Here is a 19,950-nt window from a genome sequence, read left to right as displayed (position 1 = left end):
ATAGGTAGTTTATTGTAAAATAAATATATAAAAAATATAATAATACATACATGAATTAGCATTTAAAAAACCTTACAAATTCACTAAAAAACCCATAGCTTTCACACACGATATAGTTAGAAATTAGCATTTAAAAAACCTTGCAAATTCACTTAAAAAACCGTAGGTTTCACACACATTATAGTTAGGAATTAGCATTTAAAAAACCTTGCAAATTCACTGAAAAAACCATAGGTTTCACACACGTTATAGTTTGGAATTAGCATTTAAAAAACCTTGCAAATTCCCTGAAAAAACCATAGGTTTCACACACGTTATAGTTAGGAATTAGCATTTAAAAAACCTTGCAAATTCACTGAAAAAACCATAGGTTTCACACATGTTATAGTTAGCTGGACATTTCACTCGTACAAAACCATTGAAATTCCCCCGTTATAGTTAGTCCAGCTAATTATAACTCGCGCGACCGCAATCCACTTCTGATGACGTCACATATTACATCACTGTATTCACTAAGATACTGTTAATAAGTCAGTTATACAATTAATTTGACAAAAAAAACCATCCATTTAGACACTTATTTACCCATTTATTCTTCCATTAACCTTTAGATATACATATATAAAAAATATTTATTTTTCAGAAAGACACATATTCACTGGATGATGTCATCAGTGATGTCATCAGTGATGTCATTTGTTATGTCATCAGTGATGTCATGAGTGATGTCACTGACCATGTCATGAGTGATGTAATATGTGACGTCATCAGCAGTGGATTGCGGTCGCGTGAGTTATAGTTAGCTGAACTAACTATAACGGGGGAATTTCAATGGTTTTGTACGAGTGAAATGTCCAGCTAACTATAACATGTGTGAAACCTATGGTTTTTTCAGTGAATATATATATATATACACATATATACACACACACACATTTGCAAAAAAAACAACAAAGGTTACAGGGACATTATAGTTAGGTTCAGATTTTGCACTCACAAAACCATAGAAATTCCTTAGTTATAGTTAGCATAAGTAACTATAATTTGTGCCCTAGTGTAATTATAAACTCGCACCCCTGCCATGCACAGTTTTCTCATCAATAATTTCACTGCAAATGCTGCAGTGATATTATCTTTGATAGCTTTATTTCGGTCGGTGACCATAAAAGCACAGATAAAATATGTACATACAAGGAAAAACATAAATACTTATACATACAAGGTAAAAAGTTATTAAACAGCAGTTATCAAAGATAGAATTTACGGATCATTATTAAAAACTAGCAATTTTATATTTAATTAGTGAGGGCGGACCTCCTTCGCCACATGCTATGTAAAAAGCGGGAGACAGTGAACACAATAGGGGGTGAGGTATCATAACGTAATATCCTGCATGCTTGCGCACAATGTTTTAAACCCAAATTTCTGCATAGTGGCACAAGCCAAGATCTACGTATTTCCTTGTAAGCGGGACAGAAAAATAAAATGTGGGCTAGATCTTCTTTAGATTCGTTGCATCCAGGGCAAACTTCCTCACCTCTCCCTGCCCATTTGCAGGTCAGTTCCCCAGTTGGAAGGCAGCCATACCTTAACTGAATATATAACTTTTTTGCAATAGGGGGCTGAATCAGGTCTAGAAACTCCTCCCTGCTGGGTACCAGCTTAACTTGCAGGAAGTCTGTGGTCAACCTGCCCACAGACTGTGAGCGGTATAACAAAGCTAGTTTATGCTGTCTAAGTAAGGCTAGCAACTCCTTTTTCTGTACTGCTATACAGCTTACCCCTGGAGTCTCCCAGAGTTGTGGCAGGCCTATCTGATGTATTAAGGCTTTGATATGAGATAGCCAAGGTATGTTTTTAGCCTTCAATTGGTCCCAAATTGCTGAGAATTCAGCTCTATAGTCAATGAGCTCAGGCACTGTCCATAGCCTTCTCCAATACAGAAGGGGTCGGTTCGATAAGAGTTCAGAGATAGGTTCCAGGTCTAGATCTAGTCTCATAGGTATGAGAGGTGTACTCTGGGGAAGCCCTAGCAGGTTTCTAGTGAATGTATGTTCGGCCTTTGAAAGGGATGATACACGAGTATGGCCCCAAAGTTCTGCGCCGTATGTAGCGGCAGGTCTAGCTTGGACCCTATACATTTCAAGGGCTGGAGAGACTGGTTTGAATTGTGTTTTCCTGTGGAACTTATTAATGCCACCCGCTATCTGCGTAAGCCTTAGGGCAGATTTGACCACCTGGGGGCCCCAGCTGAAATCTTCAGTCAGGGTAACACCCAGGTAAACAAAAGTTCTAACCCTTTCAAGCGGGATGCCATTCAAAGATGGGCAGGGACGGGTGCGTTTTGGTGGGCCGAAGATCATATACTTCGTCTTATCTAAGTTGATCTCGAGTCCCCTCAAAGCGCAGAATGTTACAAAACCGTCCAAAACCCTCTGGATGCCTGTTGATGTTCGCGATAACAGCAAAGTGTCATCCGCGAACATCAGAGCAGGCACCCGCCCAGATGACAGCCGAGGGACATCGTTATTTCTGACCGCATCCAGGTCACCCACCAAGCCATTTATATAAAGGCTGAAGAGCGTGGGCGCCAGGGCGCAACCCTGGCGTACTCCTCTGGTAACGGGAAAAGGGTCAGATAAATCGCCGTTCTTCCCACAGCGTACCTGGGCATAGTTCCCTTTATGGAAACGCTTTAAAACTTCAAGTAGGTATGGTGGGAGCTTTAGGTCTTCCAATACCCTCCATAGATTTTCCCTGGGCACAAGATCAAAGGCGGCCCGTAGATCTACGAATACCAGGTATAAGCTACCACCCTCCAGTGTTACCGTCTTCCAGAACAAAACCTGTATTCTAAAAAGCTGGTCTAGGGTCGAAATCCCAGCTCTAAACCCAGCTTGAAAGGTGGTTAATATTTTATTATCTTCTGCCCATCCTAGTATTCTATCCAGGATAATCCGACCCATAAGTTTCTGTGAGGTATCCAGGAGGCTTATCGGTCTGTAGTTTGAAGGAGCTAAGGGGGAACCTTTTTTGAAAATAGGGACAATTTCGGCCCCGGCCCATGTGTCTGGGATATTGGTTCCCAGTAGCACTGCATTAAACAGTGCAGCTAGATAGGGTGCCCAGATTCTAGGTTGGGAGAGGAAAAGATCACCGGGCACTTTATCCAAACCAGGTGCTTTATTGTGGGGCTGCCTGGCAATGGCGTGCTCTACTTCCTTAATTGATATCCTAACAGTGCTTTCAAAAGCCGACCAAGCCCTAATACCCTGAGTGGTGTATGTGATCGCCGGATGTCGTGGGCCCTCGTATTCTGGACTCACGCGGGAAATCCAAATCCGGTGTCGTACAAAGAGAACCATCCAGTTGGGGTACCCTCTCACCACCTGGGTACACCAAAGTTGCCCCCAAGGGAGAACTATACAGGGTCGCAAAATGTGCTTCCCACACTGAGGGAGCAATGTTTGGCAGAAAAGGTTCCTCGCTATCTCTCGTGGTGCTGTTCACAAAACCCAAAAAAGTTTGGCGTCCTTTAGCATCAGGGCATCCCTCAGTTTTTCCCATGTATCCTCTGCCCATTCCATCCGGCTCCTATGTAGTTCCTCCTTATATGCCTTCCTAAGGGCTCTAATATTCGGCTTATTTTTTAGCTTGATTGCTGTTAGAAGTTGCTTTCGTAATTTCCTACAGACGGTATTATACCAGGGGTGACTTCTCGGTACACGCCTCTTGGGATGAATTACAGGATGGAAAACATCAGCCAGTACCATAACTAACTGTTTATGTATATCCAGTATTTGTGCGTGCTCATTTCCTTCAGCCATCTGGGCTATAAAAGGTGTCACTATTTGGTAAATTTTTGCAAGTTGTAGGGGTGACTTTGCCAGGTGTGGCCATTTCACCCGCCTTCTGTTATTAGTTAGTACGAGGGGGGGAGTTACTAAAGTTAGTTTGGTCTCACTATTTTTCAGGCCAAAGGACCCTGGCTTCAGGGTTAGGATCAGTGCATTACGATCACTGTCCTGTCTTTTCTCTATTCTGAAGTCCAGCAGCTTGTCCCAATTTTTAGCCTCAATCATTACATAGTCAATGATAGAGACCCTATTAGATCGATTAAATGTTCCAGTTGCTGGGCGATCGGAATCCAGTCTCCCATTACATGCCCGCAGAGACATTGTAAGGGAGAAGGATTTTATTTGAAGTGCCAGAGGTGTCCAGGCTCTTACAGGTACAGTGTCAGGAGCTGGGATATGCCACAGCTCATCTACTTCATCCTGGTCACCCAACTCAGCTTCACCCAGCGGTTCAAACTGGCAATTAAAATCCCCTCCAATGACTATGGCAATAGAGGAGTCAAGCCCTGAGATAAATGAGGCCAGGTCACCAAATACGGTTGATTCTTTGCCGCTTTTAGTGGGTCTCGAGTATACATTTATTATTGCTACAGGGGGATTACCTGGGGGTTTTTGTCAGGATTCGTAGACCGACGCGCCTACCTAGCGTTTAGACTACATTTCCCAGCAGCCTCGAGGACCCGGAAGTGGACGTCCATATAACGACGTCCCCCGCAGCCGAAGGTGTGCGTTATTCGACTTTCCGGAGGAACTTCCGTGTTCGCCGCAGAAGAGCGGAGCTGCGTATTGTCCTCAGAGAGCACCTGGGGTTTAAAGCACCGAGCAGACGGACGCCACGCACGGCGGAAGGCCACCATCCAGCGTCTGCAGTGATTCGTTCAGGAGCAGGTAGGAAGTGTGTCCCTGGCTCCTTTTCCCGTACTCACGCGCTCGTAACCCAGAGGGGAAGCGAGAGAGCAGAACAGTTGGTCCGCGAGGAGCGGTTATCACATGGGAGCACCATAGGAGGTGTCCCAGACTTGAACTATTTTCGAGGGTGCTACACACCCCACACCGACCCCCTCCGGGTTCGGAGGAGGAGAATCCAGACCAAGCCTTGCTCGGCTGAGCAGGGGGACCCTAGGGTTGGGGAAGCCTTGCAACCCACCTGCTGTATTGGTGGTGAGGATCAACCACTGAGCAGCAGCGGTACTTTTGGGGAAGCAAGACTAAGTAGCGTGTTGATCCTCACGGGTGTGAAGGAGCGCTAACTATTTTGTATTCCTCAGGCGGCGGTATAGTCACCGTGGAAGCCAACAGTCAGTACATCGGAGCAGGATGGGCACTTGGGGAGTGGATAACTTCACCTCGGGTCTGAAGGAAGACTGAGGCTCATGACTTTGCGGGTGTGACTGAGGCGGAGTGTGGTGGCTGTCAGACATTGAATACGCCTGGGTATTGGAGTGAGATTTTGGCGGTCCTGAGAGAGGTATCTCAGTGATCGCGGGGAAGGATTCCCACTACACATGGTAACTACCTTTCTTAGTGAGAATTATATGAGAGTAGCTAGTCGTTATAACTCCGATATAACTTTTGTGCCATTTGTCTTTCAGGTTCTATTCCCCGCTGTCCCTTCCCCCCTTCCTGTTTTCCCTCGCCTGATCGCCTTTGGGCTCTGTAACCTTTTGGTTGGAGCCCGGGGATATCTGGAGGTGGACCCCTATTACGTCGCCCGGACCCTGAGGAGCCCAGCATTCCTAACAGAATAACGCACCCACGAATCGTGCTCCTCCTGGTCCGAGGTGTACGACATGGCCACCTTAGAGGACGTAGTACAAGCACTAGCCTTGGTCCAGCAGGAACTAGTGGCATCGCGAACCGAGACGGCAGCCCTGAGGGACAGGGTAGACAGATTGACGCGTAACCCCTTCGATGCGTCCCCAGGGGGCAGCCCACAGATTCAGGTGACGGTGCCACCGCCCATTCCCTTAGCCAGTCCGGAACGGTACTCCGGAGATCCCCAAAAGATACAAGTCTTCTTGACCCAGATTATGCTATATTTCTCGTGCAAGCCCTCCTCTTTTCCCACCAATCACTCACGGGTAGCGTTTGCGATATCCTATCTAGTAGGAGACGCGGCCTCTTGGGCGGTCCCGTTGGTCAGAAACAATGATGTTGTTCTGTCCGACTGGGACGCGTTCAGAGCGGCTTTTGAAGCGGTGTTCGATAGACGAACCACCACGTTCAGTACCGACAGAGAATTGCTCTCCTTGAGGCAAGGGAAGAGCGACCTGGTTACCTACCTCACCTCGTTTAACCGGTTGGTGGCGGAGACGTCATGGCCCGAAGACAAGCGGATGTCCTTGTTCTACCAGGGATTGAGCGAGGATCTCAAGGACCTAGTGGCCCAGATTGACCCCCAGCCTACCACGTGCACCGCCATGATGAATCTGGTATTGCGACTGGATGAGCGCATGGCGGAAAGGGTGGGAGATAGACACAGAGGGATAGGGTCCAGTTACAGATCTGCCCGGAGAGACACGGCTCCGGTGGCCTCTGACAGCGAACCGATGGAGGTGGGGGCAGTGAGAGCCCCTTTGTCCAAAACCGAAAGGGAAAGCCGCCGCACCCTAGGCCTTTGTATGTATTGCGGGAAACGCTGGCATTTCGTGCGCGAATGTCCGGCGAAACCCAAAACCACCCATCTGTCGTACAGAGGAAAGAGGGCAGCGGCGTCTACCTTGAGTAACGAAAGCAGCGGTTTGGAGAAGGGCCCGGGGGAACCCTCGGGGGATACGGAGTGGAGAATACCGTCGTTGACCACGACTCGGTCCACCCACACTGAAGCCCACATAGTGTTACAAGCCGGGCTAGAAGTAGGGCAGCAGGTGCATCAGGTACTGGTAATGTTGGACTCGGGGGCCACTGGCAACTTCATAGATCAGGGGTTAGTACGGTCTTTATCGATAGGGGTAGTCCCCCGGGACTCCCCGGAGGAAGTACTGGCCGTAGATGGAAAGCCGTTGAAGTCTGGTCGCATTACGCTCCATACCGAAAGCCTGAAGATGTCCCTAAGAGATGGGCCCAATCATCATATAGAAGTCATAGAATTAAATATCATCGAGGCCCCTCAATATGAGGTTATTCTAGGAATGCCGTGGTTCTGTTGCCACAACCCGACGGTGGATTGGAAAGCCCGGACGGTCCGGTTTCTCTCACCAGGTTGTGTGGACAGATGTCTACAGGAACATCAAGCGCTTGCCCTGGCCTTTACATACCCCTTTTGTGTCGCTACGGCGGCAGAAAAAGAGGTGGAGTTGCCGGTTGTGTATTCAGGTTACGAAGACGTGTTCAATAAGAGACAGGCGGAACGCCTTCCTCCACATAGGACATACGATTGTCGGATTGACCTGGTGGAGGGAGCCGTCATCCCCACGTGTAGGGTATATGCACTGTCCGAGCCTGAAACACGACATCTGAGGGAGTACCTAGACCACTACCTGGCACTGGGATTTATCCGGCCATCCCGCTCCCATGCAACCTCTCCCTTGTTTTTTATAGCTAAAGCAAATGGCGAGCTGAGAGCATGTTGCGACTACAGGAGTCTGAACAAGAACACCATCAGGAATAGGTACCCGTTGCCACTCATCAGCGTTCTGTTGGACCAAGTGCGTAAGGCAGTCATATACACTCGACTAGACCTACGAGGGGCCTATCACTTGGTAAGGGTCAGACAGGGGGATGAGTGGAAGACGGCGTTCAAGACCCATTTTGGGCTCTATGAATATCTGGTGATGCCGTTCGGGCTCTGTAATGCCCCGGCGGCATTCCAGTTCTTCTTGAACGAAGTCATGCGAGAGTACATGGACATCTTTGTAGTCGTCTACATAGATGACATTTTGATCTATTCCTCCACGATAGAGGAACATACCAGACACGTAGGGTTGATCTTGGAGAAACTAAGAGAGAATAAGCTGTACTGTAAGCTCAGTAAGTGCGAGTTTGGGGTGGACACGGTGGAGTTCCTAGGAGTGATTCTGAGTCCGAATGGGTTGAATATGTCGGAGAGAAAGGTGAAGGCGATACGCGAATGGCCCATTCCCGGGATAGTTCGGGACGTTCAGAGTTTTCTGGGGTTCGCGAACTATTATCGCAGATTCATACATGAATTCTCCCAGATCGCCGTGCCCATTACTCGCCTGCTTCGCAAGGGAGTGCCGTTTGTGTGGACCTCTGAAGCCACCCAGGCTTTCGAACGCCTCAAGAAAGCATTCACCTCGGCTCCCATCCTCCGACACCCGCAGACGGACCTTCCATTCATAGTGGAAGCTGATACGTCGGATGAGGCCATCGGGGCCATACTGTCTCAACGTGATAAGGTCACAGGGAGGTTGCACCCGGTAGCCTTTCTTTCAAAGAAGCTAGACAAGGCAGAAGTAAACTATACCATTGCAGAGAAGGAGCTGCTGTCAATAAAAAAGGCCTTCCAGGAGTGGCGACACTACCTGTGGGGAGCCCAACATACGGTGACGGTATATTCCGACCACCGAAATCTTCAGTTCATGAAGACGGCCAGGCATTTGACACCCAGACAAATGCGGTGGACTCTCTTTTTTGAGGAATATGACTTCCTAATCACTTTTAGGCCAGGCTCAGAGAACAAGAAGGCAGACGCGCTGTCTCGACAGGCCGTGGAGGAGGACCATCTCACCCCAGCGCCGGTGGCTATCATTAACCCATCCAAGGTCATCTGTGTGTTGAGGGCAGATCAATTTGTGGAAGAGGTACGCATCAGCCGTTCCGTGGGCGACTGGAAGAAGTGGGCTCAGAGTGACACAGACCGAACCCTGAAGAAGGGGCTCCCCTTTCATAGAAACAGGCTGTTCCTGCCCACGCCCAAACTGCAGCACCAGGCGTTCCAATGGTGTCACGTGTCGCCCGTGGCAGGTCATCCCGGAATCAGGAAAACAGTGGAGGCCATGAGACGGCATTTCTGGTGGGACGACATGACCCAAGACATACACAAGTGGGTAAGGCAATGCGAAACATGCGCCCGCATCAAAGGAGAGAGAGGCCGAAAGAAGGGGAAACTGCTCCCACTGCCCACCCCCAAACAGCCCTGGAGGAATATCAGTTTGGATTTTGTCACCGGTCTCCCCCTGGATCAGGGGTGTGCGGCTATCCTGGTGGTGGTGGACAGTTTGACCAAGATGGGCCATTTCGTCCCCTGCAAAAACCTCCCTACGGCGGGTCAGACCGCGCAACTGTTGTTGAATCATGTGGTGCGATTCCACGGACTGCCATCGGTGATCGTGTCGGACCGAGGCCCTCAGTTTATAGCCAGTTTCTGGAAGACTTGGTGTAAGGCGCTGCAAGTGGAGTCGGCCACATCAACCAGCTTTCACCCCCAGACCGACGGACAGACGGAGCGCCTGAATCAAACTCTGAAACAGTTTCTGAGGTGCTACGTGTCGGAAGCACAGGGCTCTTGGGTATCCTGGCTTTGGTTGGCGGAGCTGTCATATAACAACGCCCTACACAGTTCGACGGGGATGTCCCCGTTTATGGCGAATTTCGGGTTCCACGCCAAGACGCTCCCGGTTGACATACCAACAGAGGTGTCCGATCATCCTTCGGTGAAGGAGCATGTCCGCGCCCTCAGACGGCTGCATCGGAAGGTGCAACACGCTTTACAGGCAGCCAAGCGGTCCTACAAAAGGTGGGCTGATAAGAACAGGATTGATGGACCCCAGTATGCTGTGGGTGACAGGGTGTGGCTGTCCACCAGGAACATCAGGTTCAAGCTGCGCAGCATTTTTCACCCACGATACATCGGGCCTTATGCGGTGGTCAGGCAAGTCAATCCGGTGGCTTATCGGCTCCGGCTTCCAGGATCTCTCAGGATCCACCCTGTTTTTCATTGTAGCCTGCTGAAACCGGCGGTGACGGCCAGGAGGAGAGCCCCGCCTCCTGTTTGGAGTGAGCAGGGTTTGGAGTACGAAGTCAGGAGCATCCTTGACGCGAAGTATCGCAGGGGCAAGTTATGGTTCTTGATCGCGTGGAAGGGGTACACGGCGGAGGACGACTCCTGGGAACCCGCGGAGGCGGTGCACGCGCCGCTCGCGGTGAGGAGATTCTATAACAGGCATCCGGGGAAGCCGGGTGCTAGGAGGCGCTTGGGAGGAGGGCCTTCTGTCAGGATTCGTAGACCGACGCGCCTACCTAGCGTTTAGACTACATTTCCCAGCAGCCTCGAGGACCCGGAAGTGGACGTCCATATAACGACGTCCCCCGCAGCCGAAGGTGTGCGTTATTCGACTTTCCGGAGGAACTTCCGTGTTCGCCGCAGAAGAGCGGAGCTGCGTATTGTCCTCAGAGAGCACCTGGGGTTTAAAGCACCGAGCAGACGGACGCCGCGCACGGCGGAAGGCCACCATCCAGCGTCTGCAGTGATTCGTTCAGGAGCAGGTAGGAAGTGTGTCCCTGGCTCCTTTTCCCGTACTCACGCGCTCGTAACCCAGAGGGGAAGCGAGAGAGCAGAACAGTTGGTCCGCGAGGAGCGGTTATCACATGGGAGCACCATAGGAGGTGCCCCAGACTTGAACTATTTTCGAGGGTGCTACACACCCCACACCGACCCCCTCCGGGTTCGGAGGAGGAGAATCCAGACCAAGCCTTGCTCGGCTGAGCAGGGGGACCCTAGGGTTGGGGAAGCCTTGCAACCCACCTGCTGTATTGGTGGTGAGGATCAACCACCGAGCAGCAGCGGTACTTTTGGGGAAGCAAGACTAAGTAGCGTGTTGATCCTCACGGGTGTGAAGGAGCGCTAACTATTTTGTATTACTCAGGCGGTGGTATAGTCACCGTGGAAGCCAACAGTCAGTACATCGGAGCAGGATGGGCACTTGGGGAGTGGATAACTTCACCTCGGGTCTGAAGGAAGACTGAGGCTCATGACTTTGCGGGTGTGACTGAGGCGGAGTGTGGTGGCTGTCAGACATTGAATACGCCTGGGTATTGGAGTGAGATTTTGGCGGTCCTGAGAGAGGTATCTCAGTGATCGCGGGGAAGGATTCCCACTACACATGGTAACTACCTTTCTTAGTGAGAATTATATGAGAGTAGCTAGTCGTTATAACTCCGATATAACTTTTGTGCCATTTGTCTTTCAGGTTCTATTCCCCGCTGCCCCTTCCCCCCTTCCTGTTTTCCCTCGCCTGATCGCCTTTGGGCTCTGTAACCTTTTGGTTGGAGCCCGGGGATATCTGGAGGTGGACCCCTATTACGTCGCCCGGACCCTGAGGAGCCCAGCATTCCTAACAGTTTTAGTAAAACGCACTGGAGATCCAGGGATTTTGTTCGTATTTGAGTGGCCTGAATTCCCAAGTGCGTGGCTATCCAAATTGATAATCCACCAGAAGGCCGGCCTTTGCCTGTGGATAACGCCAAGATATCATAAGTGGCAAAGGTCGTGCTAACACTATTTTCTAATGCCCAGGTCTCCTGCATTAGGCAGATGTCAAATTTAGCCATAAATGCAGCCCACTCTGGGGTGGGCAATTTGTTTTTGATGCCGGCTATGTTCCATGAGACCAATTTTATGCAGCATTGTTTCGAACCATCAGAACCCTTAGTAGCCCCAATAGTAGCATTATTTGCCCTCTCCTTGGATCTCTGTTCAGATGGTAAATTGGCTATAGGGTCTCCTGGCGAGATTTTCCCTACTAGATCCTCTGCCCAACTAAGAGTCTCGGTATTGGTGTGGGAGTTTGGGTTTACATCTGGGCTAAGTCAATCCACCTCCTCCAATACACTGAATCTATTCCAGTGTGGTTGTATCAGGAAAAGAAAAGGGCGCATCCCCAGCTATAGTCTTTGGATTCCTCCCGATCCAGCCCACTCTTCTGGCGAGAAGGATTTCGCCTGAGATATTAGCTGGTAGGGGCCTGTTAACCGTGAGCCGTTGGATACACTTATTTTTCAGCTCGTCCTCTCTTTCTCTTTTTCCCTCACTTAAAGGTGGTACTCCCACAAGTACTACAACAAATGGCTGGGCTTCTGGGGGTAAATTTATTGTTGGCAACTGGTAAGAGCTAGTTCTTGTCATCGTGTCATTTTCCGTGGATATAATAGTTTTGGGCCCCTGGCTATCTCCCTTCATCTTAGTCGCAGCTTTATCAGCTATATTTGACAAATTTGATGTGGGTTGGGTGCTCTTACTCTGGGAACCAAAAATTGGTAACGCTTGGGATGAAACAAGAGTTAATCTTTGAGTATCTGTACTTGGACCCATATCACTGCTCTGTATTGGAAAATTATTACTTCCGGCATTTGAGTTACAGGAGGTTTTACATAATTCGACTTCTACGGTGAGGGGTCCCGTACTTTTTTTGGGGTTAGCTACCTCTGCTTTACCTCCCTCTCTGGTATTCATCACCGAGATGAGTTTGTCGAGTTTTGACACCAGGGGCTTTAGTTGTGTAATTAATATCCTCTCTAGGGACGTTTGTAAATCCGTGACCATGTTAGCAACCCAGCAAGGTATCCCTGACATAGAATCGGAAGAAGTATTGGATGGGGTCACCAAATTGTGGTTTGCATGGTTGAGTTTACTCGACTTGCTTGTGATGTATTTTTTCTTGTTTCTGGGACAAGGTTTGCGTGTATCTAGCTTTTTCTCTACAAAAGTGGGAAGGGTTGTAGAAGTAGGTCCATTATGAAGCTCTTTGACATTTTCAGCAGGCAACTGACTACAAGGCAAGTCTATGTATGAAGATGTCATGCATGAGTTGGCTTCCAACACTTCATTCATAGTGATAGAAGTATCTATTTCCTGTACTGGGATACATAAAGATGGAGTAATAGAGAGCCTTCTCTCTGTGTTCTCAATAGCGGTAGCCACAACCCCAATGGTCTGCTGTAACATTTTATCTATAGCAGTCAAAGTTGGTAGAGGCTGGGGTTCGACGGTCAGTAATCTGGTGTGTGACCGTGTGACAGGAGATTTAGTGTTAGCTTTCTTACCCCGTTTCATCATTTCTTTAAGTACTGTGCACTATTAATACAGTACAAGCTGATGGCAGATCTAGCACTAACAAAGAGTAAGCTAAGTAATGTCACCAAGGGAAATAGATAAACTCAGTGCTGGTCGTGAGTGCCAATACAATGTACTATACAGAATATGTGACTAACTCACACACTATGCAGTAAATCATATGGTCCAACAAGAGACACTCGGATACAAACAGTACTGACCAAGAGATGTGGCCCAGCCCGGCCTCGATCGGCCTCGGACGGCCACAGACGGCCCGCCCTCTGCCCGGGCTCAGCCCGGCGCCGCCCGCGCGCGTCTGCGAGGCGGAGGGGGCTGTCTTCTTTTAAAGTCCTCCGGCGCGGGAAACAGGCAGTGGGCGGAGTCGCTGGGTAGGCTGGGAATTGTAGTCCGCACCACTCCGCGGCCGCGCGATGTTAGGAGCACGGCGGCGGGTGCGTCCACAAGTACGGGGCTCTTGGACTGCTCCGGTTCCGAGATACCAGGTAGGCAAGCAGGTAGATACTGACAGCGTGTCCTCCTCTAAATGCAACTGCGGCTCAATTATGCTCAAGTATTATTTGATTGTCATATGTTAATCCAACTGCAACTGTGCACAGCCTTCGGCCGTAGGGTGTTGGCCACAGATAATGACCTGGTCCTTTAGCAAACCCACCGCATGCATCCAAACCCCAGCCTTTGCCACATGAAGGGTTTGTGGCTGTGTGAGTGGGTGTGTGATTGTCTGTGTCAGTCTGTGAGTGGGTGGGTGTGTGAGTGGTGTGTGTGTGTGTGTGTGTGTGTGTGTGTATGTGAGGAGATGTATGGGTCTGTGAGAGAGTGAGAGGTGTGGTGTGAGATTGGGTGTGTGAATAGCTGTTTGGGTCTATGAGTGGGCATGTGAGTGGTTTTGTGGGTGTGCGAGTAGTTGTATGGGTCTGTGGGTGTGTGAGTGGTGGAATGAGTGGCTGCATGGGTCTGTGATGGGGTGTGTGAGTGGTTTTGTGGGTGTGTGAGTGGATGTATGGGTCTGTGAGTGGGAGTGGTTTTGTGGGTGTGTGAGCAGCTGTATGGGTCTGTCAGTGGGTGTGTAAGTGGTATTGTGGGTGTGTGAGTGGCTATATAGGACTGTGAGTTGATGTGCAAGTGGCTGTATGGGTCTGTGTGTGAGTGGCTGTTTGGGTCTTTGAGTGGATGTGTGAGTGGGTTTGTGGGTGTGTGCATAGCTGTATGGGTCTGTGAGAAGGTGTGTGAGTACTTTTGTGGGTCTGGAGCAGGAGTGAGTAGGTGTGTGAGTGGCTGTATGGGTCAGTGAGTGGTCATATCAGTGGCTGTTTGGGTCTGTGAGTGGGTGTATGGGTGCTTTTGTGGGTGTGTGAGTGGCTGTAGGGGTCTCTGTGTGTGAGTGGCTGCATGGGTCTGAGTGGGTGTGTGTGAGTGCTTTTGTGGGTGTGTGAGTGGACGTGTAAGTGTTTTTGGGTGTGAGACTGGGTGTGTGAATGGCTGTATGGGTCTGTGAGTGGGCGTGTGAGTGCTTTTGTGGTCTCAGAGTGGGTGTGAGAGTGGCTGTGTGGGTCTTTGAGTGAGTGTGTGAGTGATTATATGGTTGTGTGAGTAGGTGTGTGAGTGGCTGTATAGATCATGAGTGGGTATGTTAGTGGCTGTTTGGGTCTGTGAGTAGGTATATGAGTGGTTTTGTGGGAGTGGGTGTGGCTGTATGGGTCTGTTGGTGTGTGTGTGTGTGTGAGTGGTCACATGAGTCCGAGTAGGTGTGTGAGTGGTTTTGTGGGTGTGTGAGTAGATGTGTGGGTGGCTGTATGGGTCTGTTAATGAGTGTATGAGTGGTTCTGTGGGTTTCTGAGAGTGTGTGTGAGAGAATTTGTGGGTGTGTATAAGTGTGAGAGTGGCTGTATGGGTGTGTGAGTGGCTATATGGGTCTGTGAGAGGGTGTGTGAGTGGATGTACGGGTCTGTGAGCAGGTGTGTGAGTGGCTGTATGGGTCTGTGAGTGTGTGTATGAGTGGTTTTGTGGGTGAGCAGCTGTATGGGTCAGTGAGTGGGTATGTGAGTGGCTGTATGGGTCTGTGATTGGTGCATAAATGGTTCTGTGGGTGTCTGAGAGGGTGTGTGAGAGATGTGGGGGTGTGAGTGTGGCTGAATGGGTCTGTGAGTGGGTGTGAGAATGTCTGTATGCATTGGTGAGTGGGTGTGTGAGTGACTATATGGGTCTATCAGTGGGTATGTGAGTAGTCTTGTGGGTGTGTGAGAGATTTTGTGAGTATGTGAGTGGGTATATTAGTGGTTTAAAGGGTGTGTAACTGGGTGTGTGAGTGTCTATATGGGTCTGTGAGTGAGTGTGTGAGTAGCTTTATGGATCTGTGACTGGTTATGTGGGGGTGTGAGTGAGTGTGTGAGTGACTGTATGGGTCTGTCACTGGGTGTGTGAGTGGTTTTGTGTATGTGTGAAGTGGGTTGCATGGGAAATTGTGATGGTATGTGAGTGGGTGTGTGAGTGGCTGTATGGGTCTGTGAGTTGGTGTGTGAGTGCTTTTGTGGTCTCAGAGTGGGTGTGAGAGTGGCTGTGTGGGTCTTTGAGTGAGTGTGTGAGTGATTATCTGGTTGTGTGAGTAGGTGTGTGAGTGGCTGTATGGATCAAGAGTGGGTATGTTAGTGGCTGTTTGGGTCTTTGAGTAGGTATATGAGTGGTTTTGTGGGAGTGGGAGTGGGAGTGGCTGTATGGGTCTGTCGGTGTGTGTGTGTGTGTGTGAGTGGTCACATGGGTCCAAGTAGGTGTATGAGTGGTTTTGTGGGTGTGTGAGTAGATGTGTGGGTGGCTGTACGGGTCTATGAATGAGTGTATGAGTGGTTCTGTGGGTTTCTGTGAGATGTGTGAGTAGATGTGTGGGTGGCTGTATGGGTCTATGATTGAGTGTATGAGTGGTTTTGTGGGTTTCTGTGAGTGTGTGTGAGAGAATGTGTGGGTGTGTATAAGTGTGAGAGTAGCTGTATGGGTGTGAGAGTGGCTATATGGGTCTGTGAGAGGGTGTGTGAGTGGCTGTATGCGCCTGTGAGCAGGTATGTGAGTGGCTGTATGGGCCAGTGAGTATGTGTGTGAGTGGTTTTGTGGGTGAGCAGCTGTATGGGTCAGTGAGAGGGTATGTGAGTGGCTGTATGGGTCTGTGAATTGGTGCATAAATGGTTATGTGGGTGTCTGAGAGGGTGTGTGAGAGATGTGGGTGTGAGTGTGGCTGAATGGGTCTGTGAGAATGTCTGTATGCATTGGTGAGTGGGTGTCTGATTGGCTGTATACATCAGTGGGTAGGCGAGTGGCTGTGTTGGTCAGTCAGTGGCTGTATGCATTGGTGAATGGGTATGGGAGTAGCTGTATGCAGTGAGTGGGTGTGTGAGTGGCTGTATGGGTCTATCAGTGGGTATATGAGTAGTCTTATGGGTGTGTGAGAGAGTTTGTGAGTATGTGAGTGGGTACGTGAGTGGTTTAAAGGGTGTGTGAGTGTCTATATGGGTCTGTGAGTGAGTGTGTGAGTAGCTATATGGATCGGTGAATGGTTATGTGGGAGTGTGAGTGGGTGTGTGAGTGACTGTATGGGTTCTGTCACTGGGTGTGTGAGTGGTTTTGTGGATGTGTGAGTGGGTTGCATGAGAAATTGTGATGGTATGTGAGTGGGTGTGTGAGTGGCTTTATGGGTTTATGAGTGGGTGTGTAATACTTCTCTGAAGTCTATTTTTCCATGTGGTAATACTGAGGATCTCTTTCACTGGCATTTAAACCTATGTAGGCATTTCATAATCCCCATGCTTGTTCAGTCATGGTTAGATCATGCAAGCCTACACTTCAGTACCTTCTGATAGCCAGCGACCAAGGCATTTTGACAGGTGATGGTTTATTTCTCACTCAATGCTGGTTAGTGATATAAGAAGTTCTAGTTGCCCCTTTGTTAGAAGCTGATGAGATGTTAAGCTGTAAATGTCATCTTGTGAGCACATTTCCTACTGTGTATTACATACCTCAATATGTAAGTACTGTATGTTGATATGATTATCCTACATACTTTATTGTTACAATATGTACACCAATGATTACACTGTCAGCTGGTTAAACATCTTTTAAATACTCCATGTTATCTTTTCCATCACAAAGAGACCCAAAATTGCTTTACCAGCATCATGTAAATATATTTGTTTTAATTTTGTGACCTAATATATTATTCTTAATAGTGTCTTACACTTTGACATGAACATAAATAACTGGTCTTCCTAAACTACTTTTCAATGTATTCCCTGCTTGTTGAGAACAATATACTTATCTTTCCAGGAACGTCTGCCATGGTGTTTTTTACAAAGATATACTTGTCAGACCTGGTGGTTGGAAGCCAAACACCTGCCATTGACCTGTCCAGACATGTGGACGCATTTTAACAAACAATGCAGAACTGAATGGTTACTGGACTACAGTGATTAGTACCGAGCTCCATCGATGACAGTAGCAGGTTGCCTCTAGATGGTCACTTGTCCTTCACTCAGAAGGGAGGGAAGGGTCACAAAATACTCTACGGTTGCCACAATACCTATTTTCGGCTCTTTGAGGTACCTGAATTGATGCAATGCACACTGACAAAGAGGGTGCGGAGCTCACATTGACATAGAAAACTTATACTTCCAGCACCACAAATCACAAATACCGAAAAATAGGCAGGCCAAGTGAGTATGACAGGTCGAAAAGTCTCACCTCTGGCATGTGTGATACAGACTGGCATCAATTAACCTAACCAACATTTTGTTTTGTCTCATACATTGCACATGCTCTACTTTTAATGCAGCACTATTGTTGCAGATCGCAGATGATGCCAGCAATACGCAAGTCGGGAAAAGGAGGTTCAAGTCTTGGACGACTGATGCAGTGTACATGCCAAATGTGCACAAAATAGCGGTTGCCACTACCAGTCGGGACATCCACTTTTTTGACGTCTCTACAATGAACATTTTTGAAGAGTTCCATCTTTTTGGTAAGATAGCCAAGACACTCCATCCATATGACAGATTTACTCAGAACCCTAAGGCTGATAAACACCTTGTTTAAGAATCATTATGATGGTGTCCAGAAGGAACATTCAGTTTTGATCTTATAATTGTTTGACTGTAAAGACAATATTTACCAGGAAAGAAGAAACTAGGTAATTCATGGCTTCAACAGGGGATGCTACCACTTCCCAGTAAGACAAGTATCTTCTAAAGAAAGAAGAAGCCTGGGCTTCCCTCATTGAATTAGAGGAGAAGGGACTGGCCAATACTAAAAGTGGTAAATAGAAGGGATTCCTTCTTCAGCAGAATAGGTTTATTCTCCATAGTAAAAGGAGAGAATGCCCACAGCTGAAGCCAAGAGGAGCAACCCTTGTATTTGCTTGGGATTGTGGGGTTCGGGGGATGCTCGTGGCACTAAGTAGCTAACCTCCCTGGTAGACAATGATGGGTTTAGCACTCAGTTAGGAGGCATGTTTAGAAATCGATGTATAGTAATTTAAACTCACTGTAGAGAAAGCCAGACTTATTGAAGCCATCCCAACCTGAAAGTGGAACTATGTAATGCAATATCAGAAAGCAAACAGGGTGTTTCACAGAGAATCGTTTTATTTTGTTCATTAATTAGGGTGTTTGTATGGCGTATTCAAGAGGTATATACATTCTTTGTGGACTGTATACATTCTTTGTGGACTGTAGATGTAGAAATACTCAAAGCAATACATTTCTTTTAATAAAATTCGAATGGAATACATTTTAAATGAAGACAAAAACCAGATATATTGGGGACACCATAACTGTTTTACAAATGCTCATTTTTTTTATTATCTCAAGTGGCAAGGCTAAGGGGGAGAGGGTTACTGGGGGCGGTGGTGCTCAGTCTGAAAGTGTCCTGGCCCCTTTGTGCCCCGCCACTGGTGTCAGCTGCAGCCAGCGAAAATAGATACCTTCATCTCAGTCAGGGAAGAGTGATGTTTATGTTTCACGTTTTACTACTCTTTCATTTGTTAAGAGTTATTGCTTTTTCCTTGATGGGGTGTTTCTGTAGTTTTTTCATGCAACATATTACTCATGAATAGTACGTCGTTTGAATAATAGGCCCCTATGTACATTATGGTAGTTATTGTGTATGGGACACGATTAAGGAGTTCAGGCCGAACACAATGCAGGGTTCTCACTGTTCCTTTTAGTGGGTCATAAAGGGGGTCAGAATACATGCTCACCCAATCCTTGGCCTCTCTGCAGATTGCACAGAGCAATGGTCAGGTGTATCAATTGTAACAGTATGTGAAAGTGCTTTGCACTAATACATTTAAAGGGCCAAAACACAGCATCGGACCATGTGAATCCTAAATGAAAAGGAAAACTTTGCAGGATTCAATTCAAAGTCATAAAGTTCTATTGAAAATGTAAGAATTTTTAATTTAAAATGACAAAAAGTAGGTAGTCAGCCGGATTCAAATTATCAACAATAATGCATAAAAACTAAGCCAATTGCGAGCGGCCACAACATAAGTGAATAAGCCAGAACCAAATATAGTTCAGCAATGAACTAGCATACATCTACTTTGTTCGTAAGTAAAGGAAGAGTAATCAACAAGAGGACCAACAAGTACTCTGCCTCCGTGGGAGGAGAAAAATAATATGTGACAGTTTAACATGGAGTCCAGTCAGATCTAGAGCAAGGAGAAGTCTAGCTGTGAAGTCGGATTACAGTCCGAAATGGTGACTGCTCTATATGCAAGCAAGGAAACGTCTCTAAGCGTAAATCAAACGAACAAAAAATCTTGAGAAAGTCTCTGAAAAGTCTGGCACACATCCCAGAAGTGACACATTTATAGTTGAAGAGAAGAGAAAAAACATGCTTTCAACATGGTTTAATGTGGTATCATAGCTCGGTATAGACATAGATACAGGACATAAACTAATCAATATTGTAGAAATTGTGCTACATAAAATAAGATGTTCTGGTAAACACCTACATCATTAATAATTAGTGAACACTCTTTATCATACAAACAAGGGAAATTACATTGCACTATTGAAG

At 47.8% G+C, this 19,950-nt stretch overlaps 1 protein-coding gene across 1 annotated transcript in view; it reads left to right on the top strand.

Moving 5' to 3' along the window:
* Positions 1-19,950, top strand: part of LOC146810311 (cilia- and flagella-associated protein 337-like) — a 1,036,625-nt gene that overhangs the window by 502,295 nt on the left and 514,380 nt on the right. The window contains exon 6 of the mRNA XM_085614420.1: positions 17,719-17,890. Within this exon, the coding sequence (XP_085470546.1) occupies positions 17,719-17,890 (172 nt within the window). The remainder of the gene's footprint in view (positions 1-17,718; positions 17,891-19,950) is intronic.

This window comes from Triturus cristatus, chromosome 7 (genome assembly GCF_964204655.1).
Source record: "Triturus cristatus chromosome 7, aTriCri1.1, whole genome shotgun sequence".
In the NCBI taxonomy this organism is placed as follows: Eukaryota; Metazoa; Chordata; class Amphibia; order Caudata; family Salamandridae; genus Triturus; species Triturus cristatus.
The sequence above is the reverse complement of the archived record's forward strand: the minus strand, read 5'-3'. Positions and strand labels throughout refer to the sequence as shown.